This window comes from Oscarella lobularis, chromosome 4 (genome assembly GCF_947507565.1).
Source record: "Oscarella lobularis chromosome 4, ooOscLobu1.1, whole genome shotgun sequence".
Lineage (NCBI taxonomy): Eukaryota > Metazoa > Porifera > Homoscleromorpha > Homosclerophorida > Oscarellidae > Oscarella > Oscarella lobularis.
Window position 1 is genome coordinate 554,658 of NC_089178.1, and position 25,398 is coordinate 580,055.

General features: G+C 45.7%; 7 protein-coding genes across 15 annotated transcripts; 5 read left to right on the plus strand and 2 right to left on the minus strand.

Annotated features, from left to right (window-relative positions):
- Positions 1–7,017: 7,017 nt before the first annotated feature.
- Positions 7,018–11,083, plus strand: LOC136186431 (uncharacterized). 9 transcript variants are annotated; one of them, XM_065973769.1, is made up of 13 exons: positions 7,018–7,145; positions 7,203–7,344; positions 8,443–8,555; positions 8,614–8,681; positions 8,767–8,847; positions 8,898–8,950; positions 9,004–9,364; positions 9,424–9,611; positions 9,664–10,041; positions 10,100–10,448; positions 10,498–10,686; positions 10,746–10,845; positions 10,893–11,083. In XM_065973769.1, the coding sequence occupies exons 9-13, from the start codon at positions 9,826–9,828 to the stop codon at positions 10,984–10,986; spliced, it is 948 nt and encodes a 315-aa protein (XP_065829841.1). In that variant the 5' UTR covers positions 7,018–7,145; positions 7,203–7,344; positions 8,443–8,555; positions 8,614–8,681; positions 8,767–8,847; positions 8,898–8,950; positions 9,004–9,364; positions 9,424–9,611; positions 9,664–9,825; the 3' UTR covers positions 10,987–11,083. The 9 variants fall into 9 exon arrangements, 6 of the variants coding, with proteins under 6 accessions (XP_065829841.1, XP_065829843.1, XP_065829844.1 ...); XM_065973771.1 differs by having other exon boundaries at positions 8,443–8,681; positions 8,772–8,847; XM_065973772.1 differs by lacking the exon at positions 8,443–8,555.
- Positions 11,084–11,206: 123 nt separating this feature from the next.
- On the plus strand, positions 11,207–14,872 carry LOC136186428 (sialidase-1-like). Its single transcript, XM_065973764.1, has 13 exons — positions 11,207–11,436; positions 11,483–11,648; positions 11,700–11,861; positions 11,915–11,957; positions 12,009–12,084; positions 12,138–12,274; positions 12,327–12,408; positions 12,461–12,563; positions 12,619–12,681; positions 12,757–13,151; positions 14,013–14,211; positions 14,269–14,661; positions 14,716–14,872. The coding sequence occupies exons 1-10, from the start codon at positions 11,254–11,256 to the stop codon at positions 12,837–12,839; spliced, it is 1,098 nt and encodes a 365-aa protein (XP_065829836.1). The 5' UTR covers positions 11,207–11,253; the 3' UTR covers positions 12,840–13,151; positions 14,013–14,211; positions 14,269–14,661; positions 14,716–14,872.
- Positions 12,823–14,583, minus strand: LOC136186430 (mitotic checkpoint protein BUB3-like). The gene is made up of 11 exons (XM_065973767.1): positions 14,441–14,583; positions 14,261–14,391; positions 14,125–14,207; positions 13,959–14,050; positions 13,837–13,881; positions 13,738–13,776; positions 13,612–13,687; positions 13,398–13,548; positions 13,199–13,277; positions 13,035–13,135; positions 12,823–12,978 (listed from the first exon to the last, which is right to left on the minus strand). The coding sequence occupies exons 1-11, from the start codon at positions 14,555–14,557 to the stop codon at positions 12,915–12,917; spliced, it is 978 nt and encodes a 325-aa protein (XP_065829839.1). The 5' UTR covers positions 14,558–14,583; the 3' UTR covers positions 12,823–12,914.
- Positions 14,600–15,929, minus strand: LOC136186429 (plancitoxin-1-like). Its single transcript, XM_065973766.1, has 3 exons — positions 15,780–15,929; positions 14,905–15,727; positions 14,600–14,807 (listed from the first exon to the last, which is right to left on the minus strand). The coding sequence occupies exons 1-3, from the start codon at positions 15,881–15,883 to the stop codon at positions 14,709–14,711; spliced, it is 1,026 nt and encodes a 341-aa protein (XP_065829838.1). The 5' UTR covers positions 15,884–15,929; the 3' UTR covers positions 14,600–14,708.
- LOC136186427 (alpha-(1,6)-fucosyltransferase-like) lies at positions 14,923–18,111 on the plus strand. Its single transcript, XM_065973763.1, has 5 exons — positions 14,923–15,915; positions 15,986–17,236; positions 17,289–17,462; positions 17,523–17,670; positions 17,722–18,111. Exons 2-5 carry the CDS (start codon positions 16,113–16,115, stop codon positions 18,019–18,021), a joined length of 1,746 nt encoding a protein of 581 aa, XP_065829835.1. The 5' UTR covers positions 14,923–15,915; positions 15,986–16,112; the 3' UTR covers positions 18,022–18,111.
- Positions 18,112–18,217: 106 nt separating this feature from the next.
- On the plus strand, positions 18,218–22,747 carry LOC136185730 (von Willebrand factor A domain-containing protein 5A-like). The gene is made up of 8 exons (XM_065972912.1): positions 18,218–19,041; positions 19,093–19,269; positions 19,319–19,466; positions 19,520–19,736; positions 19,977–20,385; positions 20,438–21,229; positions 21,284–21,398; positions 21,449–22,747. The coding sequence occupies exons 1-8, from the start codon at positions 18,218–18,220 to the stop codon at positions 22,643–22,645; spliced, it is 3,879 nt and encodes a 1,292-aa protein (XP_065828984.1). The 3' UTR covers positions 22,646–22,747.
- A 14-nt stretch (positions 22,748–22,761) lies between these two features.
- On the plus strand, positions 22,762–25,350 carry LOC136186451 (von Willebrand factor A domain-containing protein 5A-like). Its single transcript, XM_065973797.1, has 4 exons — positions 22,762–23,198; positions 23,268–24,059; positions 24,115–24,229; positions 24,289–25,350. Exons 1-4 carry the CDS (start codon positions 22,762–22,764, stop codon positions 25,312–25,314), a joined length of 2,370 nt encoding a protein of 789 aa, XP_065829869.1. The 3' UTR covers positions 25,315–25,350.
- The last annotated feature ends 48 nt before the right edge of the window (positions 25,351–25,398 follow it).

Genomic DNA, 25,398 nt, shown 5'->3' on the forward strand with positions numbered 1-25,398 from the left:
ATCTATTACAGGAGAGACCCGTTGGCTAACCCCCTGTAATTTCGCTGTAGTTTATTACAGGAGAGACCCGTTGGCTAGCCCCCTGTAAATTCGCCATAATTTATTACAGGAGATACCCGTTTGCTAACCCCCTGTAATTTCGCCATAATTTATTACACGAGAGACCCGTTGGCTAACCCCCTGTAATTTCGCTGTAATTTATTACAGAAGAGACCCGTTGGCTAGCCCCTGTAAATTCGCTGTAATTTATTGCAGGAGATACCCTTTGGCTAGCCCCAGTAATTTCGCTGTAATTTATTACAGGAGAGACCCGTTGGCTAGCCTCTTTAATTTGGCTGTAATTTATTACAGGAGAGACCCGTTGGCTAACCCCCTGTTAATTCGCTGTAATTTATTACAGGAGAGACCCGTTGGCTAGCCTCCTGTAATTTCGCTGTAGTTTATTACAGGAGAGACCCTTTGGCTAGCCCCTGTAATTTCGCTGTAATTTATTACAGGAGAGACCCTTTGGCTAGCCTCTGTACTTTCGCTGTAGTTTATTACAGGAGAGACCCGTTGGCTAACCCCCTGTAATTTCGCTGTAGTTTATTACAGGAGAGACCCTTTGGCTAGCCCCTGTAATTTCGCTGTAATTTATTACAGGAGAGACCCTTTGGCTAGCCCCTGTAATTTCGCTGTAATTTATTACAGGAGAGACCCTTTGGCTAACCCCTGTAATTTCGCTGTAATTTATTACAGGAGAGACCCGTTGGGCCCTCAACTTTATCTTTAATGCCTTAGAATCAAAGTTTAAGCCTTCAACTTTATCTTCAGGGCCTTAGAATCAAAGTCTAGGCCCTCAACTTTATCTTCAGGGCCTTAGAATCAGAGTTTAGGCCCTCGACTTTATCTTCAGGCCCTTAGAATCAAAGTCTAGGCCCTCATCTTTATCTTCAGGCCCTTACAAAGAAGTTTAGGCCCTCAACTTTATCTTCAGGCTCTTAGAATCAAAGTTTAGGCCATCAACTTTATCTTCAGGTCTTTAGAATCAAAGTCTAGGCCCTCAACTTTATCTTCAGGTCTTTAGAATCAGAGTTTTGGCTCTGAACTTTAACTTCAGACCCTTAGAATCAAAGTTTGGGCCTTCAAATTTCTCTTCAGGGCCTTAGAATCAAAGTTTTGGCCTTCAACTTTATCTTCAGGGCCTTAGAATCAAAGTCTAGGCCCTCAAGTTTATCTTCAGTCCCTTAGAATCAGAGTTTAGGCCCTCAACTTTATCTTCAGGCCCTTAGAATAAAAATTTAGGCCCTCAACTTTATCTTCAGGCCCTTAGAATAAAAGTTTAGGCCCTCAACTTTATCTTCAGGTCCTTAGAATCAAAGTCTATGCCCTCAACTTTATCTTCAGGTCTTTTGTAGCCGTTGTGGTAGTTGTTGTAGTTGTAGCCGTTGTAGTTTCTTGCCGGAATATATACACCGCTTGCAGGAATATATACACCGCCTGCCGGAATGTATACACCGCTTGCCGGCGGAGTACGTACACGCCTGCCGGAATATATACACCGCCTGCCGGATTATATACACCGCCTGCCGGCGGAGTACGTACACCGCTTGCCGGAATACATACACCGCCTGCCGGAATATATACACCGCTTGCCGGCGGAGTACGTACACGCCTGCCGGTATATATACACCGTTTTCCGGCGGAGTACGTACACTGCCTTCCGGAATATATACACCGCTTTCCGGAATATATACACCGCCTGCCTGCGGAGTACGTACACCGCCTGCCGGAATATATACACCGCCTGCCGGAATATATACACCGCCTGCCGGAATATATACACCGCCTGCCGGCGGAGTACGTACACGCTTGCCGGAATATCTACACCGCTTACCGGCGGAGTACGTACACGCCTGCCGGAATATATACACCGCCTGCCGGAATATATACACCGCCTGCCGGAATATATACACCGCCTTCCGGCGGAGTACGTACACGCTTGCCGGAATATCTACACCGCTTGCTGGCGGAGTACGTACACGCCTGCCGGAATATATACACCGCTTGCCGGCGGAGTACGTTCACGCCTGCCGGAATATCTACACTGCTTGCCGGCGGAGTACGTTCACGCCTGCCGGAATATATAAACCGCTTGCCGGCGGAGTACGTACACGCCTGCCGGAATATATACACCGCTTGCCGGCGGAGTACGTACACGCCTGCCGGTATATATACACCGCCTGCCCGCGGAGTATGTACACCGCCTCCGTAATATATACACTGCCTTTCGGCAAAGTACGTACACTGCCTTCCGGAATATATACACCGTTGTAGCCGTTGTAGTCGTTGTAGTCGTTGTAGCCGTTGTAGTCGTTGTAGCCGTTGTACCTTTGTAGCCGTTGTAGTCGTTGTAGCCGTTGCAGTCATTGTAGTCATTGTAGCCGTTGTAGTCGTTGTAGTAGTTGTACCTTTGTAGCCGTTGTAGTCGTTGTAGTCGTTGTAGCCGTTGTAGTGGTTGTAGCCTTTGTAGCCTTTGTAGCCGTTGTGGTAGTTGTTGTAGTTGTAGCCGTTGTAGTTTCTTGCCGGAATATATACACCGCTTGCCGGAATATATACACCGCCTGCCGGAATATATACACCGCCTGCCGGCGGAGTACGTACACCGCTTGCCGGAATACATACACCGCCTGTCGGAATATATACACCGCTTGCCGGCGGAGTACGTACACGCCTGCCGGTATATATACACCGCCTTCCGGCGGAGTACGTACACTGCCTTCTGGAATATATACACCGCTTTCCGGAATATATACACCGCCTGCCGGCGGTGTACGTACACCGCCTGCCGGAATATATACACCGCCTGCCGGAATATATACACCGCTTGCCGCCGGAGTACGTACACGCCTGCCGCAATATATACACCGCTTGCCGCCGGAGTACGTACACGCCTGCCGGAATATATACACCGCTTGCCGGCGGAGTACGTACACGCCTGCCGGTATATATACACCGCCTGCCGGCTGTGTACGTACACCGCCTGCCGGAATATATACACCGCCTGCCGGAATATATACACCGCTTGCCGCCGGAGTACGTGCACGCCTGCCGCAATATATACACCGCTTGCCGCCGGAGTACGTACACGCCTGCCGGAATATATACACCGCTTGCCGGCGGAGTACGTACACGCCTGCCGGTATATATACACCGCCTGCCGGCGGTGTACGTACACCGCCTGCCGGAATATATACACCGCCTGCCGGCGGAGTACGTACACGCCTGCCGGAATATATACACGGCTTGCCGGAATATATACACCGCTTGCCGGCGGACTACGTACACGCCTGCCGGAATATATACACCGCCTGCCGGAATATATACACCGCCTGCCGGCGGAGTACGTACACCGCTTGCCGGAATATATACACCGCCTGCCGGCAGAGTACGTACACCTCTTGCCGGAATATATACACCGCCTGCCGGAATATATACACCGCCTGCCGGAATATATACACAGCCTGCCGGCGGAGTACGTACACCGCTTGCCGGAATATATATACACCTCCTGCCTGTATATATACACCGCCTGCCGGCAGAGTACGTACACCGCTTGCCGTAATATATACACCGCCTGCTGGCAGAGTACGTACACGCCTGCAGGAATATATACAACGCTTGCCGGAATATATACACCGCCTCCGTCGGAGTACGTACACGCCTGCCGGAATATATACACCGCCTGCCCGCGGAGTATGTACACCGCTTGCCGTAATATATACACCGCCTGCCTCCGGAGTATGTACACCGCTTGCCGTAATATGTACACCGCCTGCCGGCGAAGTACGTACACCGCTTGCCGTAATATATACACCGCTTGCCGGAATATATACAAAGCCTGCCGGCGGAGTACGTACACTGCCTTCCGGAATATATACACCGCTCTCCGGAGTATATACACCGCCTGCCGACGGAGTACGTACACTGCCTTCCGGAATATATACACCGCTTTCCGGAATATATACACCGCCTGCCGGCGGAGTACGTACACCGCCTGCCAGAATATATACACCGCCTGCCAAAATATCTACACCGCTTGCCGGAATATATACACCGCCTGCTGGTTGAGTACGTTCACCGCCTGCCGGAATATCTACACCGCTTGCCGGCGGAGTACGTACACGCCTGCCGGAATATATAAACCGCTTGCCGGCGGAGTACGTACACGCCTGCCGGAATGTATACACCGCTTGCCGGCGGAGTACGTACACGCCTGCCGGTATATATACACCGCCTGCCGGAATATATACACCGCCTGCCGGAATATATACACCGCCTGCCGGCGGAGTACGTGCACCACTTGACGGAATATATGCACCGCCTGCTGGAGGAGTACGTACACCGCCTCCCAGAATATATACACCGCCTGCCGGAATATATACACCGCCTGCTGGCGTAGTACGTACACCGCTTGCCGGAAAATATACACCACCTGCTGGCTGAGTACTTACACCGCCTGCCAGAATATATACACCGCCTGCCGGAATATATACACCGCCTGCCGGAATATATACACCGGCTGCCGGCGGGGTACGTACACCGCTTTCCGGAATATATACACCGCCTGCCGGAATATATACACCGCCTGCTGGCGGAGTACGTACACCGCCTGCCAGAATATCTACACCGCCTGCTGGAGGAGTACTTACACCGCCTGCGAGAATATATACACCGCCAGCCGGAATATATACGCCGCCTGCCGGCGGAGTACTTACACCGCCTGCCAGAATATCTACACCGCCTGCTGGCGGAGTACTTACACCGCCTGCCAGAATATATACACCGCCTGCCGGAATATATACACCGCATGCTGGCTTAGTACGTACACCGCCTGCAAGAATATCTACACCGCCTGCCGGAATATATACACCTCCTGCTGGCAGAGTACTTACACCGCCTGCCAGAATATCTACACCGCCTGCTGGCGGAGTACGTGCACCGCTTGACGGAATATATACACCGCCTGCTGGCTGAGTAGTTACACCGCTTGCCCGGAATATATACACCGCCTGTTGGCTGAGTACTTACACCGCCTGCCGGAATATATACACCGCCTGCTGGAGGAGTACGTACACCGCCTGCGAGAATATTTACACCGCCTGCCGGAATATATACACCGCCTGCCTGCGGAGTACGTACACTGCCTGCCAGAATTCATTCAAAATAAATTCTGCATTAATTCAGAATAAATTATGCATTAATTCAGAATTAATTCTGAATTAATTCAGAATAAATGCTACATTTATTCAGAATAAATTCTGCATTAATTCAGAATAAGTTCTGCATTAATTCAGAATAAATTCTGCATTTATTCAGAATAAATTCGGCATTAGTTCCGAATAAATTCTGCATTAATTCAGAATAAATTCTGCTTTTATTCAGAATAAGTTCTGCATTAATTCAGAATAAATTCTGCATTAATTCAGAATAAATTCTGAATTAATTCTGCATTAATTCAGAATTGATTCTGCATTTATTCAGAATTAATTTTGTATTAATTCAGAATAAATTCTGCATTAGTTCAGAATAAATTCTGCATTAATTCAGAATAAATTCTGAATTAATTCTGAATTAATTCAGAATAAATTCTACATTAATTCAGAATAAATTCTAAATTAATTCAGAATAAATTCTGCATTAATTCAGAATAAATTCTGAATAAATTCTGAATTAATTCTGCATTAATGCAGAAATTATTCTAGATTAATGCAGAATAAATTCTGCATTAATTCGGAAAAAATTCTCCATTAATTCAGAATAAATTCTGCATTAATTCAGAATAAGTTTTACATTTATTCGGAATAAATTCTTCATTAATTTAGAATAAATTCCGCATTTATTCTGCATTAATTCAGAATTAATTCTGCATTTATTCAGAATTAATTTTGCATTTATTCAGAATTTGTCTTGGGTATAATTTTCCCCAGGACAAATTTTCCTGGGACAATTTGTCTTGGGACAATTTGTCCTCGGACAATTTGTCCTGGGACAATTTGTCCTGGGACAATTTGTCCTGGGGACAATTTTTCCTGGGACAATTTGTCCTGGGACAATTTGTCCTGGGGACAATTTGTCCTTGGGACAATTTGTCCTGGGGACAATTTGTCCTGGGACAATTTGTCCTGGGACAATTTGTCCTGGGACAATTTGTCCTGGGACAATTTGTCCTGGGACAATTTGTCCTGGGGACAATTTGTCCTGGGACAATTTGTCCTCGGACAATTTGTCCTGGGACAATTTGTCCCCAGGACAATTTTTCCTGGGGACAATTTGTTCCCAGGACAATTTGTCCTGGGGCAATTTTTCCTTCTACAATTCTTCCTTGAAATTCTAAGTTAATTCAGAATAAATTCTGCATTAATGCAGAATAAATTCCCGATTTATTCTGCATTAATTAAGAATTAATTCTGCATTTATTCAGAATTAATTCTGCAATAATTGAAAATAAATTCTGCATTATTTCAGAATAAATTCTGCATTAATCTAGAATAATTTCTGCATTAATTCAGTATAAATTCTGCATTAATTCAGAATAAGTTCTGCATTAATTCAGAATAAATTCTGCATTAATTCAGAATAAATTCCGCATTTATTCAGAATAAATTCCGCATTTATTCTGCATTAATTTAGAATTTATTTTGCATTTTATCAGAATTATTTCTGCAATAATTCAGAATAAAATCTGAATTAATTCAGAATTAATTCTGAATTAATGCAGAATTTATTCTGAATTAATGCAGAATTTATTCTGAATTAATGCAGAATTTATTCTGAATTAATGCAGATTTTATTCTGAATTAATGCTGAATTTTATTCTGAATTAATGCAGAATAAATTCTTCATTAATTCTTCATTAATTCTACATTAATTCAGTATAAATTCTGAATTAATTCAGAATAAATTCTAAATTAATTCAGAATAAATCCTGCATTAAGTCAGAATAAATTCTGTGTTTATTCAGAGAATGTGAGATTTTTTCGCGATGTTTTAGCGCGCGTTACACTCGAAAAGCCCTGCTCGTCGTTCGTCTCCTGTGCATCGCTTAGCGAGCGAGTTTGAGGTTCTTGATCGACTTCTTGTCGTGTTCCGTCACTTTCTGAACGGTTATTGCTAAGTTTTTCGTCGTCATGGCGTTTCGGGGTGTACGAGCGATCTTTTAGAACGATCGCCGACGTATCGTCGACTCACGACGGAGCGCCTGTCGTTTTCTTCATCTTACATACGATCATGGATGCTTCATGGCAGCATAGCTCTCGTAAAGAATATAGAATGTTGAAAAGAAAGCTGAAGCACCTTGTCTACGTAAGTTCACGATCTTTTATTCTGCATTAATTCAGAATTAATTCTGTATTTATTCAGAATTAATTCTGCATTAATTCAGAATAAATTCTGCATTAATTCAGAATTAATTCTGAATTAATTCAGAATAAATTCTGCATTAATTCAGAATTAATTCTGAATTAATTCAGAATAAGTTCTGCATTAATTCAGAATAAATTCTGCATTTATTCAGAATAAATGCAGAATTAATTCAGAATAAATTCTGCTTTAATTCAGAATAACTTCTGTATTTATTCAGAATAAATACTGCATTAATTCAGAATAAATTCTGCATTAATTCAGAATAAATTCTTCATTAATTCTTCATTAATTCTACATTAATTCAGTAGAAATTCTGAATTAATTCAGAATAAATTCTGAATTAATTCAGAATAAATTCTGAATTAATTCTGCATTAATTCAGAATAAATTCTGCATTAATGCAGAATAAATTCCGCATTTATTCTGCATTAATTAGGAATTAATTCTGCATTTATTCAGAATTAATTCTGCAATAATATAAAATAAATTCTGCATTATTTCAGAATAAATTCTGCATTATTCTCGAATAATTTCTGCATTAATTCAGAATAAATTCTGAATTAATTGAGAATAAATTCCGCATTTATTTTGCAATAATTGAGAATAAATTCTGCATTAATTCAGAATAAATTTTGCATTTATTCAGAATTCCGCATTTATTCTGCATTAATTTAGAATTTATTTTGCATTTTATCAGAATTAATTCTGCAATAATTTAGAATAAAATCTGCATTAATTCAGAATTAATTCTGAATTAATGCAGAATTTATTCTGAATTAGTGCAGAATTTATTCTGAATTATTGCAGAATTTATTCTGAATTATTGCAGATTTTATTCTGAATTAATGCTGAATTTTATTCTGAATTAATGCAGAATAAATTCTTCATTAATTCTTCATTAATTCTACATTAATTCAGTATAAATTCTGAATTAATTCAGAATAAATTCTGCTTTTATTCAGAATAAGTTCTGCATTAATTCAGAATAAATTCCGCATTTATTCTGCATTAAGTATGATGAAAGCTATTTTGCTGCAGTATGAATAGGAGACTGCGCGGTCTGCTTGCACCGTTTTAGGCTCTGCTCTGTTTCCTATGGCGTGATTTATTATGCGTTTTAACTTGTTAGTAATTGGGCATTTCTCAACCAGGTGAAAGTAGATTACTTTGGTAGAGTGACGAGGATCTTAGGAGCATTTTTCTTTGTAGGTGCAAGAAGTCTTTTACCGTAAAATGTTTTTCGTAGCCTATTGCGTCATTGTTGGGGGCCAAAGCAAGTGAGTCCCCTCAGTACCCTACTCAAGTAGTAGTACCCTTCAATTAGGCCTAATCCCCAGTACCCCTGGTAATAATATGTAATAGTGTAGCCTTGAATGAGTAATCATTTTCCTACTGGTTGGCCACCTGTTCATGACTACTTCCTTTGTTCAATGTCAATTACAAGTATAGTGAAGTAGGATACCCTCTGCTTGAATTATGACCGTTGTCTCCAGATAAACGAAGACTTCTGTTGTGTTGCCATTGGATGGCGCACTTGCACTTCCTGGTACACCTGTGCAATATACACGTTGCTTTTAACTCGAGCGTCGTTCAATTTAGGCGTCGTTGTTGGCGATTCTGAATCCCGTTTCAACTGTTCCCCACTGCAAAGACTGTCCAGTTGGCTTCGGGGTGATGACCCCGTGCACGAAAACGCGTTCAACGAAGTGCGAGCCGTGCGTGCTTGGACGCACGTTTTCCAGCTTCCTCGGCGACAGTCCCTGTCAACCGGTGAGCGCGACGTCGTCCGTCCTTTGCAACGTCGGTTCCAATAAGAACGAACAACGGATTCCCGCTGATACGACGCATGACGTTCAATGCGTGTGCATCGACGGCTTCAAACGAGATCGCAGCACGGGTCTGTGCCGTCTCGATCCCGAGTCCCCGACCGTGGGAACTTCGAAAGGAGCAGCGAGAACAGGTGTGTATGGCACGCTAATCATTAGTTGATTGTGCGTTTTGACAAAGTTGGGCTTCTAGCTGTCTTTTCTGAGAAACCGTCGGAGAATTCTCAGGCCAAATTTCTAAGTCCTATTGCTGTGTGTAGCAGCGTTTTTGTTGCTGCTGTTGCTGGAACTGTGGTGTGGAAAAAGTTGGCACCTAAACGCAGTTTGAAATGCAAGTTGAAATGCTGCTCTTTCGCGAAACCGTCTCTTGGCGGTGTCCCGGTAAGCGTTTCATCCTCTTTGAACTATCACGAGACATCAGTATTTTTGGTAGCCCGAATCGCAGGACAAACCTGAACGTGGTTTTGGGTCCACGCGAAAGAGTGATGAGGCGCTGTAAGGTTTGCGCAATTCTTTGTCCTGACAGAAACAGTTCTTTTTTTGTTGACGTCACTGTATTGTTGCTTCGTTTTGTGGGAGTTAGCTGGGAATCCCCATGCAGTTTCACTGGTTCGGGCAAATTGGTTCGGGTTTAGTCCGGGATAGCCTTAGTCGGATCCAAGATGTGATGGCTGGTGAACTTTGCACTTCCCTGAAGCAATGGAAATGGATGAAAATAGCAGCGTGCTTGATGCCAAGTTTTACGCTGGCAAACCCGGCATGGATCGCTGTTCTTGCTTTCTGGGCGGTAAGAGCGTTGACTGAGACAAAAGTGGCTGGAAGATACTAGTTAATTTCCTATACTTTGATTTATTGTCGCCTCCTTTTAGCCGGTTTCCCAGGCGAACTTGTCTGACTGCGTGCCTTTGCCGTGTGGACCCGGCTACGGAGTCAATTTGAGCTGCGGTGGAAAATGCGCTCCCTGTGTTCTCGGGAGCACCTACTCAAGTCTCAGCAACAACGCTCATGTGGCATGCCAACCGGCGACAGATCCTGCCGTCATCATTTGCCAGAGTCACGCCAAAATCGTGTCAGCAACCGCATCTCAAAACACACACTGTCAATGTGAGGAGGACTATTTTCTCAATCCGACAACGGATCGTTGCGTTCCAGTTGCGCAATCAAATCCTTATCTGACTACCCCGGCTTCTGATTCCCCAACAGCAGCGTTTCTCAATGGTACCGTTTTATTCGCATCTTCATCGGTCTAATGTTGATAACATTTTAGATTCTGGCACTCCAACTTTAATTTCCTTTTCAGATTCTGGCACTCCAACTTCAACTAAAGTAACTTCGACTATTGGTGTAGGTGTAGGAAGCGCTGTTGGAACACTTCTACTCATTATCCTTATTGTCTGCGTTTGTCTGCATTTTCGACAAAAGCAAAATTCGTTTTTGCCAAAAGCCTCCGAGTCAGGTATGTATATATGTATATTCTGTTCCGTTACACATGTATGCCCAAATTTGCCGGAGCAGCTGCGACCGCCACGAAGGACGTTGAAAAGAACACTGAAACTGATAACGGGAAAGAAGAGCGCGATAACAAGCATCCCCGTCACATTGAGTCAGAAGAATGGTACGAGTTTTTTTGACTGTGAGAAAGAAATACAAGGGCTTTTGAAGTAGGAATGACTACAAGGATTCTGATCCTGATCCTGATCCTCGTCGTCCACAAGGACCACAACTCGTATTCCTGGAGCGGTCTAGTCACGATTGATCATCTGTTTGTTTCCCTAATCAGACGTGTTTTCTTTGTGAGCTGTATAGTTGCACTTATAGTACGTTATATCGTATATATCTTATATCTCTGGTTATATGTTTCAGTTGCAGTAACACTCTCCGTAAGTAGTAGTGATGACGACAAAGGTCTGTAACCTCCCTGTAACCTCCTCAACACGGTACATTGACGTCAGCCGAAGCAGTCTGGATCCCCGTATAATGCAAAGTGGTGTAGCGTGAGCAGTTTGACACGCTTTCTACCATCATGCTTTGCAAGTGTTTCGCTTTTCTCTTCGTCATTGCACTCGTTTTCGGACAAGGACCGAAAATGCGCGACCTATTTATCGCTGGAGAAGCTTATCCGTGCTATCGTGAGCCAGTTTTGCTGGCGCACAGTGATGGCACCGTATTAGCGTTTACAGAAGGGCGAAACAACACTTCATGCTCCGTAAGAAGCCTCAGCCCTACAAATGGCCCCTCCCACTTCTGTACAGGGTCACCGGGACGGCTATCCCAAGTACATTCTGCTGAAACGATCGAGCAATTTTGGCGAGACGTGGCAGTCAGTGCAGCTTCTTTGGCAAGGCAACCCTGACTACTACGTATGCGTGCACGACGCAATAAAAGATGTCTACTGGCTGATGATTCAGGAATCGGAAAGTAAGTGTTTGGGTGCTCGTGAAGTTATATGTATATAACTTGGAATGCTAGCTGTCTTGATTTCAAACAGCAAAGACAGAGGATCGAGTTGGTCAAAACCAGAGCCACTTGTCATACAATCGACTTTTGATTTCGTAAAACCGGCTGTTGGACACGGAATTCAAATCAATTCAAGTCTGTGCAAATCTTCGAAACTAGGCAACTGCCCACACGGTAGCTAAAGAATCATTCTAACGCAGTCACTCGTTTATTGAAACACAATGTAGGACGGTTAATGGTTCCATCCGTTTGTCAAGGCAAAACGAACGGGTAAAAGTTCCCAGAGTCATCAACATGTACATATTATTATTATTATTATAGGTCTAGTGCCTTCTATTCTTGTGTTGTCTTCAGTGACGATAGCGGCGTTCACTGGCAACTAGGAGGACATGCACAAGTACTGCTACTACTGTGATAATGTGACGACAATACGAAGGATGCCTTCTTTAGCGGTACAGCCGAGAAGTTACACTGGTGCAAACTGTAAATAACAGCGCCAGTTTGTATCTAAATGAACGCAACATGAGCCCAACTCCTGGACATCGTTTTATCTCCCGCAGCTTTAATGCCGGAGAAACTCTTGAAGAGTGAGAGAAAGGGAATAATATGTGCACGTGCTCAGTCTAAGTTGCTTCTTAGTTTTGGTGTTGACAATTCATTGGTAGAGCCGGTGAATGCCAACTGGACCGGACTAGTGACGTCAATGTGTCGTTTTGACGACGTCAGACAATTGTGACATCTCTCGCGTTCGTCTGTCTCACTTTCTTCCACAGGGTAATCAGTCAAGAATAATCTATTCAAGTCCGCTCAACGCTAACAAAAGAGCCGTCATGGGAGTCAGAATAAGCTATGATGAAGGCTTCACGTGGAAGGCAAGTGTGGATCTTTAGCTGTATGCACTTAGTATCAGTCGCTCTTCTCACACAGGAAGCCAAGACTGTAGACCCTGACTTTGCTGGATATTCAGACGTGCAGAAACTCAATTCTACGACAGGTATGCATGCATCACATTTAGAAAGCAAATAGTCCCTTAGAAAAATCCTCCCTCTCTACCTCCCCCCTATCCAAGTTGCGATATTGTATGAACACGGGAAAAACACTTTTGCGGACAGTATCGCTTTTCTGACGGTTGGAATTGACTGGCTCGAGTAAACTTTTAGTGAATTAAAAGCTAAAACCAATACAAGCACAACACAGAACAAAGGTAGCGTTTCAAAAGAATTCCGCCTATTTTGGTTTCGTTTCGAGGTCAGAAACGTAGCGAATAAACACAGAATTCCTTGGGGTATTTCTAGAAAGAAAACGGTGACAACTACTGAAATAGTGAGGTGCACACTACTGGCTTACTCTTTTTCCCCGTCCTCCATCATATACGACGACGCAATAGCAAGCATTGACCCGTCACAATTAAAACACAGAGACGAAATACTGCTAGGATAACGATGAAACTGAAGAAAGAAAAAAGTAAGATAACACGACACATTAGTATTAGCTTGCACGTCACGTCTTACCTGAGCTAGACGTTTCCTATTGAAGGCATCCCAAATATTGACGAGATTATCGCAGCCACCAGTAGCAAAGGTGCTGTGTCTGTGAAAACACACGCAGGATATAAACATCGAGCAACTAGACACTGTACGTATCTGGGCAGTCAATTAAAACGCGATCGAAGCAAACGTTCACTATGTAAACTCAAAATCGTTCACTTACACGGGATGAAACGAGATAGCGGTGACGGGGTAGATGACTTCGACGCCGCTCTCTTTCGTCCTGTGACACTTGAACGCGTACTTGCTCTTTTGCGCTTCGGGCGCAAAGAATTCGACGGCCACTCGGCCTTCGATGGAACTGAGAACGTAGCCTATATATATATATATATACGACGGTCAATCAATAAACAAACGGCGACGGCACGCTTTATTGCCTTGTCCGTTTGGAAAGCATCTGATGCATCGAGTCTCGTACTTGAGAGTCGATTCGCGACGTGCTTCTACTTTACTCTAAAAAACCATACATGTACAAGGATTTCTCACTCGTGCCCTCCTCTTACAGGATCCCTAAGATCCCATATCATGACTCGTCTTCCTTTCTAACGATCAATAGATAAACGATAAAAACAACGCGATGATGATGATGATGATGCTCTCACCGTTCCTACAATCAATTTATCCCCGTTTACAGCCATAGTATAAACCTAGTTCATCCAGAAAACGATTAGTTAATAATCAAGTCCTGATTCCCGTTCCCTTATCTACATCATAGGCCCACAACCTTTTCCAACTGATTCATCGTGGTCACGCAAGTCTTGCTTCTTGTATCCCACAGTTTCACCGTCTTATCCCAGCTGCCCGTGGCAATGAGACCTTCACCGGAAAAAAAAAAAACGACCAACGAAAATCAATCGCCCATCGACCTCAACTGCACATATACTTATTACCACTGGAAGGGCAGTACTCGACGCATCGTATAGCATCGTCGTGCGTTCCCAGTACGTCCTCGACGTTATCGGCGTAGTTAAAACTAGGTAATTTTAGTTCGACGGAGAAAAAAAATCGTGTCGATTTCTGATATACGTTTTTAGCGTTTTGTCTAGTCCGCCGCTGAATGAGTGCAGGGTGTCCGAGAAGCAGCAGTCCAATACTGCTCCGGCGTGGTGATGTTGCACGCGTAGCGTGTTCGTGACGGGGTCGTATAGTCGAACGCTCTAAAAGCGATGTTTTTTCTTCTTCTTAGAGCCTCTGAAGGAGCCTCACCTTGTCCCACGAAGAGACGAGAAGAAAATTGCTTGTTGGACTGAATGCGACCGACGTTATGCCGTCGGCGGGTGGAGAAAGGAGTTCTGATTCGTTTGGTCCCTCCATTTCGGCCATGTCGCGGAACGCACGCTACGTTGGTAGAAAGTCCCGTTCAGATGATGGGCGGGAAAAATTGCCATACAAAAAAATATCTAAGAAATACACAAACAGGAATAGAAGTAAGACTAAATAAGAAATTAGGAATACGAAACGAGAAACCAAAAAGTCAACAGGTTTCAATTTCAACTGCAATCTTATTAAAAGATTCCCAAACGTCATTTGATTCGAAACACAATGTTCCTCCAGCCCTTTCGCTCTGAGAAGTCTAAAGAAAGGAGGAAAAAACCACAAGTATTCATAACAAAGTAAATGACAAAAGATGAGTATGCTTATCAGTACATGTACGTTATTCCCATGCTCACCTGCCTGTTTAGATCCCCAATACAAACCCACTTGGATGTGGTCGTAATTGCCCACTTGGAATGATCCTTCGTTGAATCGAACTGAAATCCAAGCAAATTCACCGTCTTCACGTTCTCCACCTGATAGCCACTGGTGCAATTCGACGACATCTTCCCAATCCCATTCTGCCACGTTTCCGTTCTCAACCCGTCGCGAAAATACGGCGCAACGATGACGTCATAGAGCGGCACCGCGTCCGAGCTGTACTTCGCAAAGCTGATGAACTTGCCGCCCGTCGCCGACGTCAACGACGTCACGCTGTGAAACGGCGGCGACGTCACGTGACGTCCGTTCAAAACGTCGACGAACGTCGGAACGTTGTAACGCGAAACGGAATTGTTCGCGTAAATCCACGGATAGTCGAAGGCGAGCTGTCGCGAAATCGCTTCGAACTCCTCCGTTCGAAACGTGACGCACAGAAACGTCTGCCCGTTTCTCGCCTCGCCTTCGGGATAGTCGTACTTCGTCGAAAGCGAGGGAAATTTGGGCGTGCTGTGAATCAGCCAGAAGCCGGACATTTCGTCGAAAGCGACGACGCCTTTCGTGTGGCCGCGATATTCGCTCTTTCTCCCGTCGGGATGTTCGTCGTTGTAGAGCGCGTACGCGATGTCGTTTTGGCTTGGGTTGTCGTAGAGTGGCGCGAGCGTCGACGCGATCGCGCCGCCCGACGAGTCGTTGATGGTGTGCGAAGAGAGGCTGAAACTCGGCGTTTGAGTGTCCATGTACGCGTATTTAAAGCCGCTGTCCGAGTTTGGAAGAGTGGGGAGCTTGTAGACGATGAACCTACAACAGGGTATAGGGGAGCTTTCGGTTTCGGTTTGATTTATTTTTTTACCAGTTGGTCGGTTGTCCGGATTCGTCTTTGCATCGGACGTCACCGGCAGCAAGTGAAATTGCGCCGCAAAGGCAAACGGCGAGGACGTTCAGATAACGCGGCATCTCTCCCAATCTCCTCGCACGTGTCTGCGCAGGTGATGACGTCGCTTGCACGTGATTTCGTATACATATATAATGTTCAATTTACGTTCGTTTGTGTTTTAGACGTACGGAAGGCCTTTACTTTGTCTATTTTTTATGGCTTCAGCTAAAATGGATCGATCTTAGTCCGGGACTCGGACGAACACGCCCCCCCGACGACTTTGGAAGTGACAAGGAAGTCTCCTCAACCATGGCGGCTCGACGTACTCTCCTCATCGGGCTCGTCATTTTAACCATCTGGTTGCTTTCCGTCTATCGCGGTAGCGTTTTTGTCAGCCGATTGACCGAGCAAGAAGACGCCGCCGGATGCGGAACAATCCGACTCGCCTATTTGGAAAGACGAGTGAGAACTCTTCGAGAGGAAGTCGACCGTCTGAAAAACGAACAGGCATCGTGTACGCCTCAGCGAACGCCAAAACTCAAACCAACATCGACTTTGAGTCGAAAACTCGAAGCGAACGAGAACTCGGACCGAAGGAGAGACGAAGCGCAAGACTCGGTCGCGAAGCGCGACATCCCATCGACGACTCGACTCGCCGACGCAAAATCGGACATTTCGAAAAAATTTGACGTCATCGCGCTACGACATTTAGAAACGACGGTCGTGAACTGGTGGAAAACGATTCAGTACGAGACGAGCCAAGCGGACGAGAAGACGACGAAAACGAAAAAATTCGTCGACATATCGGCCGATCATCTCCACCACGTCCTAATCGACGTCGCTCGCTTGAGAAACGCGAGTCGATTGGAACAGCGAAAGGAAGTCGAGACGGCGACGAGCGCGGTTCAGGAGCGTTTTCGACTGCGTCAGAATCCGCCTTCGTGTGGGAAAGACGTGAAACGATTGGTGTGCTCGGTGAATAAGATGTGCGGCTTCGGCTGTCAGGTGCATCACGTCGCCTATTGCTTTCTGCTCGCTCACGGCTTGGGTCGCGTGTTCGTGCTCGCCTCCGACATGTGGTCGTATAATCGAGGCGGGCGCGGTTGGATCGACGTGTTTGAGCCGGTCTCGTTGTCGTGTGAAATGAAATTTGCTGACTATCGGAGCTTACCCGCGTATAATCCGAAGACGTACGATCCCGATGCGCCTGTCGTTCGGGCGCACTTCATCGATAATTACGTTAAAAATAATCCTCCGTATTTGCCGTTTGTTATTCCCACTGATTTGGCGAATGTCGTTCAGCATTTTCATCGTATACCCGGTCTCTGGTTTCTCGGGCAAATCGTTTCCTATTTATTGAGACTCAATGGCGATATGCAAAAATTCATTGACGACCTGAAAACGTCTATTGGATTCAAGAAGCCAATTGTTGGGTTAGAAAAGAAGAAAATTATTTGTCTACGTAGAGCACGTATATGTGTGCAGGGTTCACGTTCGTCGAACAGATAAGCTAATGGTGGAAGCGCAGAGGCATTCAATTGAAGAGTATATGCGTTCTGTTGATGACTATTATCAAGTTTTGGAAACGCGACCTATCGCTCAGAAACGAGTATTTGTCGCAACCGATGACGTCCGCGTGATTCACGAGACAAAGGGAAAGTAGGTTATTATTAGCACAACTGTCAGTTGATCGTTTTTAGAGATGCGTGTATATACTAGGTATCAAGATTACGCCTTGGTCTTTAACGAAGTCGCTGCTACAAAAGCAAGGCAGCAGCGCTATACGCTAGACTCGTTGAAGGGCATTATTTCCGACATAATACTTTTGTCAGAGACGGATTACCTCGTTTGCACGTTTTCCTCTCAGGTAATGACCGTAAGGAAACTCGTGATAATAATGATTTATTGATTTTTTTAGGTTTGTCGTCTTGCCTATGAATTGATGCAGACGAAGCACGTTGACGCCTCTGATCGTTATCACAGCCTCGACGATGTCTACTATTTCGGCGGGTCAAGGCGTCGCCGGTGGCGCGCTATTTACCCGCATGCACCGCGCGAGGGAGCAACTGGTGAACTGGAGATTGAAGTTGGGGACGTTCTCGGCGTTGACGCCATTCTGGGTGGCTACTACGTCGGAAAAAATGAACAAACAGGTAAAAAGGGGCAATTTCCTGTGTACAAGGTAGAGGAAATTGCTGATGTTAAAGACTTTTTTTGAGAATTTTAATTAATTAATTTGGCAGTTAGCAAGAAGGCTACTTTCTCGTGCCTAATTGCTTTATACCCAAGATATTTTAATTATTCATTCCTTCGGGTATTTTTGCCGGGGATTTTAGAATGTGACTGTAGAGCTTTGGGAGAACATGCTACGTTCCCCGCCACAAGCTCCGCAAGCTACTGTGCGCAGGCGCAGCATGCTTCGCCGAAAATCAACAACAAAATTGTTTCTTCTCGTTCTTTGCTTGATTTTCTTGACGATCTTGTGCTACAGAAGCTACAGCGCGCCGAAATGCACCGGTGGGACAAACCGATCAACGAAAAACTCGAAAACGACGCGACAACACGCGGAAAACATCTGGCGACTCGTACGCGCCGAGACGAAGTCGCACGACCTAGCAAACCGCCTCAAGCCGCTCTTCGCCGCCCTAACGACCGATACGAACGAAGAAACGTCGCCGAAAAACGACGTCGCAGCGGCAAAACTCCGTCGCCTCGTTCGAAACCGCTTCGAAACGCTCCAAAATCCCCGATCGGACACATGCGCCGACGCGAGAGAGCTCGTCTGCGACGTGAACAAGGACTGCGGTCTCGGCTGCCAGCTCCATCACGTCGCCTATTGCTTCGCACTCGCGTACGGCACGCGTCGACGACTCGTCGTCGATTCGCGCCCGTGGAACTACGTCGGGCCGTGGGATCGCGTGTTTGAGCCCGTCAGTAATACGTGCGTCGGCGCTGTTTCTCGACGTCGAACCGTCTGGTACGATGACGTCGACGCGCGCGAGACTCGCGTCGTCAAGGCGCCCATTTTCGAGAGTCTCGATTCGCGTCGACCGCGTCCGCCTTTCATTCCCTTGGCCGTTCCCGTCGATTTGGTTGACGCTATTCGGACGTTTCATAGGCGGCCGTCTGTTTGGTGGATTGGGCAGATGATTGGGTATTTGTTTCGACCGAATGAGAGAGTGAGAAATCGCATTGAGGCGTTGAAGGAGAGGCTCGGCTTTGGCCATCCCATAGTTGGGTAGGAATCTCTCCCCATGATCAACAAGTTTTTAGGAGAATTTTTTCCTAGAGTTCACGTTAGACGAACAGACAAAATTGGTTGGGAGGCCGATTTACATCAGCTCCATGAATATATGGAGGGTGTTAGCGAATACTATGAGATGTTGGAATGGAGTAAACCTGTTGAGAAGAAACTGGTGTTTTTGGCAACGGACGATACTGACGTATGGGAAAAAGCTAAGGAAACGTAAGATACACGAACTCTTGCGGTCTTGTACTCTATACAGAGATTTTAGGTATAAAGATTATGTGTTTTTGCACGACGAAAGCGCTTCTCGATCAGCTAAGAAGGATCGTTTTTCTCTTGAATCTCTTGAGGGTGCTGTATCTGACATTGTTTTGTTGTCCGATACAGACTATTTGATATGCACCTTTTCTTCTCAGGTACGGTTCTCTAGTTTGTCTTTGGGCGTTCATTTAGAGGTACATGTATTCAGGTGTGTCGTCTTGCATATGAACTGATGCAAACCAAGCATACTGACGCTTCGGACAAGGTCCTCAGCCTCGATGATGTTTATTATTTTGGGGGGCAGGAGAACCTATATTGGAGGGCGGTTGAAAATCATGTACCACCAGAAAATGATCGCAGTCAAATTAGACTAGAAGTTGGTGACCTTGTCACTGTTGAAAAGATGGGACCAGTTTATTGGTTTGGTAAGAATCAGAGAACAAAGGAAAGAGGGCTATATCCTTCATTTAAAGTTGAAGAAAACACGCTTGCCGTTCCCTTTCCTGTGTTTTAAAAAAGCATAGATATGACGTGGCCTCGGTTCCAGACCCTCTCTCCCCCGGATCGATCCTCGGAGAGAGGATCGGTAACATCCGGGGGAGAGAGGGTCTGGAACCGAGGCTAGATATGACGTAATCAAAAACTCGTGACTTGACTCGTGTTAGACATGCCGTTCGGTCTCCTGAAAAGAAATAACAATTCGCCCGTTCCTCTGCGATCGGTCAGAGTCGAGAGCACCGTTCTTGGTTATACTGCTCGAGTGGTGTCCCGATTGGACTACGAAAACGAGGAAGGGAACCCTATCGAAGCCGTTTTCACCTTTCCTCTCGACGAATCGGCGACTGTCGTCGATTTAGCGGCTCTAATCGACGGCAGAAAGATCGTCGGGATAGTCAAAGAGAAAGGGGAAGCGCAGGAAGCGTACGACCTTGCAATCGCAAGCGGCCAATCAGCTTTTCTTATGGAATCGGACCGTCGCGAAATTTTCACGGTGAGCGTCGGTAATCTTCCGCCGAGGAAGAAAGCGACAGTCGAAGTAACATTCGTCATGGAATTGCCGACCGAACACGACGGGTAAAAACAGGCATAGGAATCTGAAAAAGAGTTTTTTGAATAAATTTTTCAGTTCGGTTCGTTTCAATCTTCCGTCTGTTCTGACACCGCGTTATCACGCAGCGTCATCGAATCCAGCCGAATCGACGAATCCGACGGCAGACGTGACGTATTTACCGGCTTCAGCCATTCCTTATACATTCTCCTTCGAAATGCGAATCGAAGCGGACGTCGACGACGTCACGTCACCGACTCATCAACTGACGACCGAACATGCTGTAGATGACGCCGGGTATAGCGTGACGTTAGTTCAATTGGCGGAAGAACACAAATTTGACAAAGACGTCGTTGTGACCATCAAGCCAAAGAACACTCATCAACCGCATGCCGTCATTGAGATGGGAGCGGAGGACGGCGTCGCTCTTCTGTCTGATCCAGCCGTGACGCTGAACTACTTTCCAGATTTCAGTACAGCGGATGCAATAAGTGAGCTGATCTTCGTGATTGATCGAAGTGGAAGCATGGGTGGGGGCTACATTGGGGCGGCAAAAGAAACGATTATGTTGTTTCTAAAGAGCATTCCCGACGATTGCTATTTCAATATTGTAGGATTCGGATCGAGCCACGAGAAGCTGTTCAAAGAGAGCGTTGCTTATAATCAGGAAAATCTAGACATTGCCATGCCATACACAAAGAGTCTTCAGGCTAATCTTGGCGGAACAGAGTTGCTGCCGCCTCTTCGAGAGATCTTCAAGATGCCATCTGTGAAAGGTCTTCCAAAGCAGATCTTTGTACTCACAGATGGGGCCGTATCCAATACATACAGTGTCATTGAAGAAGTGAAGAAGAATGCTCACAACGCTAGGTAGTATCTTTTCATTCAAGGTTTAATTAAAATAATTGTCTGGTTTATTTGTAGATGTTTTGCTGTTGGAATCGGATCAGGCGCTTCAACTGAACTCGTGAGAGGAATAGCCGAAGCTGGCAAAGGCTCGAGTGAATTTATTCAAGCCGGAGAGCGAATGCAGCCCAAGGTGATTATCACTAACTATGAGTGAGAGGTTAATTTAACATTTTCCTGTAGGTAATGAGAATGCTGAAGCGCGCCTTGACTCCGTCTATCTCCGACGTTCACGTTAGCTGGTCATTACCTGGAGTCATTCAAACTCCATCCAAAGTTCCTCCAGTGTTCAGCGGAGATCGTCTGATCATTTATGGCTTTCTTCCGCATGCAAAGGATGTTAAAGGCTCCGCGTCGCTCAACGGATACATAGGAACAGAAAAGTTTGGGCTGTCCATCGATTTTGACGTTAAAGCAAGCGAAAGCGGTAGAGGAAAAGCTGTTCACCAGCTCGCAATCAAATCACTGATCAGAGACGTTGAAAGCAATTTGAATGACAAAGATCTTGTGAAGAAGCGACTTGGCGGCACAGTCAAGTCAGACAAGGATGCGATTGTAAAGCTGAGCACAAGCGCTAACGTGATCTGCAGCCACACATCGTTTGTGGCGATCGACGAAGAAAGCGAAGAGCCAGTGACAGGCAGCATGGAGCGTCGACACATTCCAATGGCTGAAGCAGAAGACTGCTTTGGCGGCATGGCTTCTAATTTTGCGGCTCCTCCTCCTCCAGCAGCAGCAGCACCAGGAGGAACCTTTTCATTTGGCGGTGGTCCTCCTCCTCGTCCAGGAGGGGGAGGCCTCTCGTTTGGTGGTGCTCCACCACCGTTTCTTCTCTCAACAATGAGAAGCGCATTGGGTGGCGGCCCTCCTCCTCCTCCTCAAGCATTTGGCTGTGCTCCTCCTCCTGCTCCTCAAGCATCAAGTAGCTTATTTGGTGCTGTAGCTGGAGGAACAGCGTTGCGTGCTGCTTCTGGCCCTCCTCCAGCACCGCGTAATGAATTTGGGAATCGAGCTGAAATTGGAAGCGGTGACTTGCGTCCCGACGATGCTTTCTTAACAATTGTGTCATTGCAACAGGCGTCAGGTGCGTGGCCACTTGATTCTGCTGTCGCCCGTCTTCTCAACATATCTGTTGACGAATTGGCTGCTCTTTCACCGTTTGGAAAAGACTCATCTGCTCCACTAAAGAGCATTTGGGCAACGGCTGTCGTTCTCACTTGGCTGGAAACCATGTGCGCTGGTTCCAAAGACGAATGGGATTTGATGGCAAAGAAAGCTACAAAGTGGGCACAGAAGCAGACATTTCCTAGAGGAATGACCTGGGTAAATCTTCTGAAAGCTACCTGCGTTATACTCTTTCTGCAAGATTGTCTGGCTTAAGCTGCTGAATGATTGTCTGGCTTAAGCTGCTGCATGATTGTCTGGCTTAATTAAGCTGCTGCATGAATGTTTTCTAACAAGACAAGGTGTGGTGTCCGGGAAGTTGATCGACACACATGTTCAGGCGTGCTGCGCGACACGTGGAGAGAGTCATGCACGGACTGCAGAAGGTCGACGGTTCACCCGTTCCCCTGCGATCAGTTAGGGTCGAAAGCACTGTAGTTGGATACACGGCTCAAGTCGTGTCTCGATTGGAGTACGAAAACGAGGAAGGGAACCCAGTCGAAGCCGTTTTTACGTTTCCTCTCGACGAATCGTCGACTGTCGTCGATTTTACGGCTCTCATCTACGGCAGAAAGATTGTCGGGATAGTCAAAGAGAAAGAGGAAGCGAAGCAAGCGTACGACGATGCAATCGCAAAGGGTCAATCCGCTTTTCTTATGGACTCCGTCCGTCGCGACATTTTCACGGTGAGCGTTGGAAATCTTCCACCGAAGAAGAAAGCAACGATCGAAATAACGTTCATCATGGAATTGCCGACGGAACACGACGGGTAAATTTAATAAATTAATTAGGAAGAACGGACACGGATAAAGCCGCGCGTTTGAATTTATTTTTCCAGATCGCTTCGTTTCAATCTTCCGTCTGTTCTAACACCGCGCTATCACGCAGCGTCATCGAATCCAGCCGAATCGACGAATCCGACGGCAGACGTGACGTATTTACCGGCTTCAGCCATTCCTTATACACTCTCCTTCGAAATGCGAATCAAAGCGGACGTCGACGGCGTCACTTCACTAACTCATCAACTGATGACCGAACGTGCTGTAGACGACGACCGGTATAGCGTGACGTTTGTTCAATTGGCTGAAAAGCACAAGTTTGACAAAGACGTTGTTGTGATCATCACGCTGAAGAACACCCACCAACCGCACGCCGTCGTTGAGATGGGAGCGGAGAGCAGTGTTGCTTTTTTGGCTAATCCAGCAGTGGCACTCAACTACTTTCCCAATTTCAGTACAACGGATGCAGTCAGTGAGCTGATATTTGTGATTGATCGAAGTGGAAGCATGAGTGGCAAATACATTGGGGCGGCAAAAGAAACGATTATGTTGTTTCTAAAGAGCATTCCCGACGATTGCTATTTCAATATTGTAGGATTCGGATCGAGCCACGAGAAGCTGTTCAAAGAGAGCGTTGCTTATAATCAGGAAAATCTAGACATTGCCATGCCATACACAAAGAGTCTTCAGGCTAATCTTGGCGGAACAGAGTTGCTGCCGCCTCTTCGAGAGATCTTCAAGATGCCATCTGTGAAAGGTCGTCCAAAGCAGATCTTTGTACTCACAGATGGGGCCGTATCCAATACATACAGTGTCATTGAAGAAGTGAAGAAGAATGCTCACAACGCTAGGTACTCGTCTTTTCATTCAAAGTTTTATCGAAATAATTATCTTGTTTATTTGTAGATGTTTTGCTGTTGGAATCGGATCAGGCGCTTCAACTGAACTCGTGAGAGGAATAGCCGAAGCTGGCAAAGGCTCGAGTGAATTTATTCAAGCCGGAGAACGAATGCAGCCCAAGGTGTGCATTCTCATTATTAATTAGCGGGTGAGATTTGATTTTCGCCGCTTTTCCTGTAGGCAATGAGAATGTTGAAACGTGCATTGGCTCCGTCACTCTCCGATGTTCACATCAGCTGGTCCATACCTTGGGTAAGCGAAGTCATTCAAACTCCGTCAAAAGTTCCTCCTGTATTCAGCGGCGATCGTCTCATCATTTACGGTTTTCTAGTCAATGTTCTACAGCTCGGTGATCTGAAAGGCTCTGCGTCACTCAAAGGATACATAGGAACGGAGAAGTTTGAGCTGTCTATCAATTTTGAAGTGAAACCGAGTGGAGGTAGCGGAGGAAAAGCTGTTCACCAGCTTGCAATCAAATCATTGATCAAAGACGTCAAAAGCAATTACACTGACAAAGATATTATAAAGAAGCAACTCGGAAGCACAGTCAAATCAGACAAGGATGCAATTGTAAAGCTGAGCACCAGCGCTGACGTGATTTGCAGCCACACATCATTTGTAGCTGTTGATGAAGGAAACGGCGAGCCGGTGAAAGGAAGCATGAATTTGAGGCACATTCCAATGGCTAAGGATGATGGATACAATGATTGTAGTAGATACATGAGGCATCGAAGGGTTATGAATTTTCATAATTGGGAGGATGGTAATGATTCTGATGGATACGTAAGGCATCGACGTCAAATTACTCGTTGTAATTGGGAAGATGGTGATGGTGATGATTCAGAGTGCGAGGAGGAAGAAATAAACGATGAAAAGAAGACATCAGATGATATATTCCGAACGATTGTGTTATTACAACAGGCGTCTGGGGCGTGGCTGCTTGACTTTGCTGTAGCTCGTCTCGTCAGCAAATCTGTTGACGATTTGGATGCTCTCTCGCCGTTTGGAAAGGAAGCATCTGCTGTGTGCAAAAGTATATGGGCAACAGCCGTTGTCTTGGCGTGCCTGGAGGCTGCATGTGCAGGCTCCAAAGACGAATGGGAGCTAATAGCAAATAAAGCTACCAAGTGGGCGAAGAAGCAGACGCTCCCTGAACGTACAACGTGGGGACATTTGATGAAAGCAGCTCAAAAGCTCTTCCAGTGACAGGAAATTTGCTAAAAAACTGCGCATGCTGATTGATTAATTGATTATTTTTGCCATTAGCTAAATTATTCGCATTCTTAAAAT

Coding starts and splice junctions, on each gene's coding strand:
- LOC136186430 (XM_065973767.1), bottom strand. CDS start 14,557: ATGGCCGAAATGGAGGGACCAAACGAATCAGAACTCCTTTCTCCACCC. Junction 14,208..14,260: donor CTAGACAAAACGCTAAAAAC/GTATATCAGAAA, acceptor AAAATTACCTAG/TTTTAACTACGCCGATAACG. Junction 13,549..13,611: donor ATGCTTTCCAAACGGACAAG/GCAATAAAGCGT, acceptor ATATATATATAG/GCTACGTTCTCAGTTCCATC.
- LOC136186428 (XM_065973764.1), top strand. CDS start 11,254: ATGCTTTGCAAGTGTTTCGCTTTTCTCTTCGTCATTGCACTCGTTTTC. Junction 11,958..12,008: donor TGTCAAGGCAAAACGAACGG/GTAAAAGTTCCC, acceptor TTATTATTATAG/GTCTAGTGCCTTCTATTCTT. Junction 12,409..12,460: donor CAATGTGTCGTTTTGACGAC/GTCAGACAATTG, acceptor TTTCTTCCACAG/GGTAATCAGTCAAGAATAAT.
- LOC136186429 (XM_065973766.1), bottom strand. CDS start 15,883: ATGCCGCGTTATCTGAACGTCCTCGCCGTTTGCCTTTGCGGCGCAATT. Junction 15,728..15,779: donor TCCGGACAACCGACCAACTG/GTAAAAAAATAA, acceptor ACCCTGTTGTAG/GTTCATCGTCTACAAGCTCC. Junction 14,808..14,904: donor TTGGGGATCTAAACAGGCAG/GTGAGCATGGGA, acceptor TCCTTTCTTTAG/ACTTCTCAGAGCGAAAGGGC.
- LOC136186427 (XM_065973763.1), top strand. CDS start 16,113: ATGGCGGCTCGACGTACTCTCCTCATCGGGCTCGTCATTTTAACCATC. Junction 17,237..17,288: donor TTCAAGAAGCCAATTGTTGG/GTTAGAAAAGAA, acceptor ATATGTGTGCAG/GGTTCACGTTCGTCGAACAG. Junction 17,463..17,522: donor ATTCACGAGACAAAGGGAAA/GTAGGTTATTAT, acceptor TGTATATACTAG/GTATCAAGATTACGCCTTGG.
- LOC136185730 (XM_065972912.1), top strand. CDS start 18,218: ATGCTTCGCCGAAAATCAACAACAAAATTGTTTCTTCTCGTTCTTTGC. Junction 19,042..19,092: donor TTTGGCCATCCCATAGTTGG/GTAGGAATCTCT, acceptor ATTTTTTCCTAG/AGTTCACGTTAGACGAACAG. Junction 21,230..21,283: donor AAGAATGCTCACAACGCTAG/GTAGTATCTTTT, acceptor GTTTATTTGTAG/ATGTTTTGCTGTTGGAATCG.
- LOC136186431 (XM_065973768.1), top strand. CDS start 9,826: ATGCAGTTTCACTGGTTCGGGCAAATTGGTTCGGGTTTAGTCCGGGAT. Junction 10,687..10,745: donor GCCAAAAGCCTCCGAGTCAG/GTATGTATATAT, acceptor TTGCCGGAGCAG/CTGCGACCGCCACGAAGGAC. Junction 10,846..10,892: donor CACATTGAGTCAGAAGAATG/GTACGAGTTTTT, acceptor GGGCTTTTGAAG/TAGGAATGACTACAAGGATT.
- LOC136186451 (XM_065973797.1), top strand. CDS start 22,762: ATGTTCAGGCGTGCTGCGCGACACGTGGAGAGAGTCATGCACGGACTG. Junction 24,060..24,114: donor AAGAATGCTCACAACGCTAG/GTACTCGTCTTT, acceptor GTTTATTTGTAG/ATGTTTTGCTGTTGGAATCG. Junction 24,230..24,288: donor GAGAACGAATGCAGCCCAAG/GTGTGCATTCTC, acceptor CTTTTCCTGTAG/GCAATGAGAATGTTGAAACG.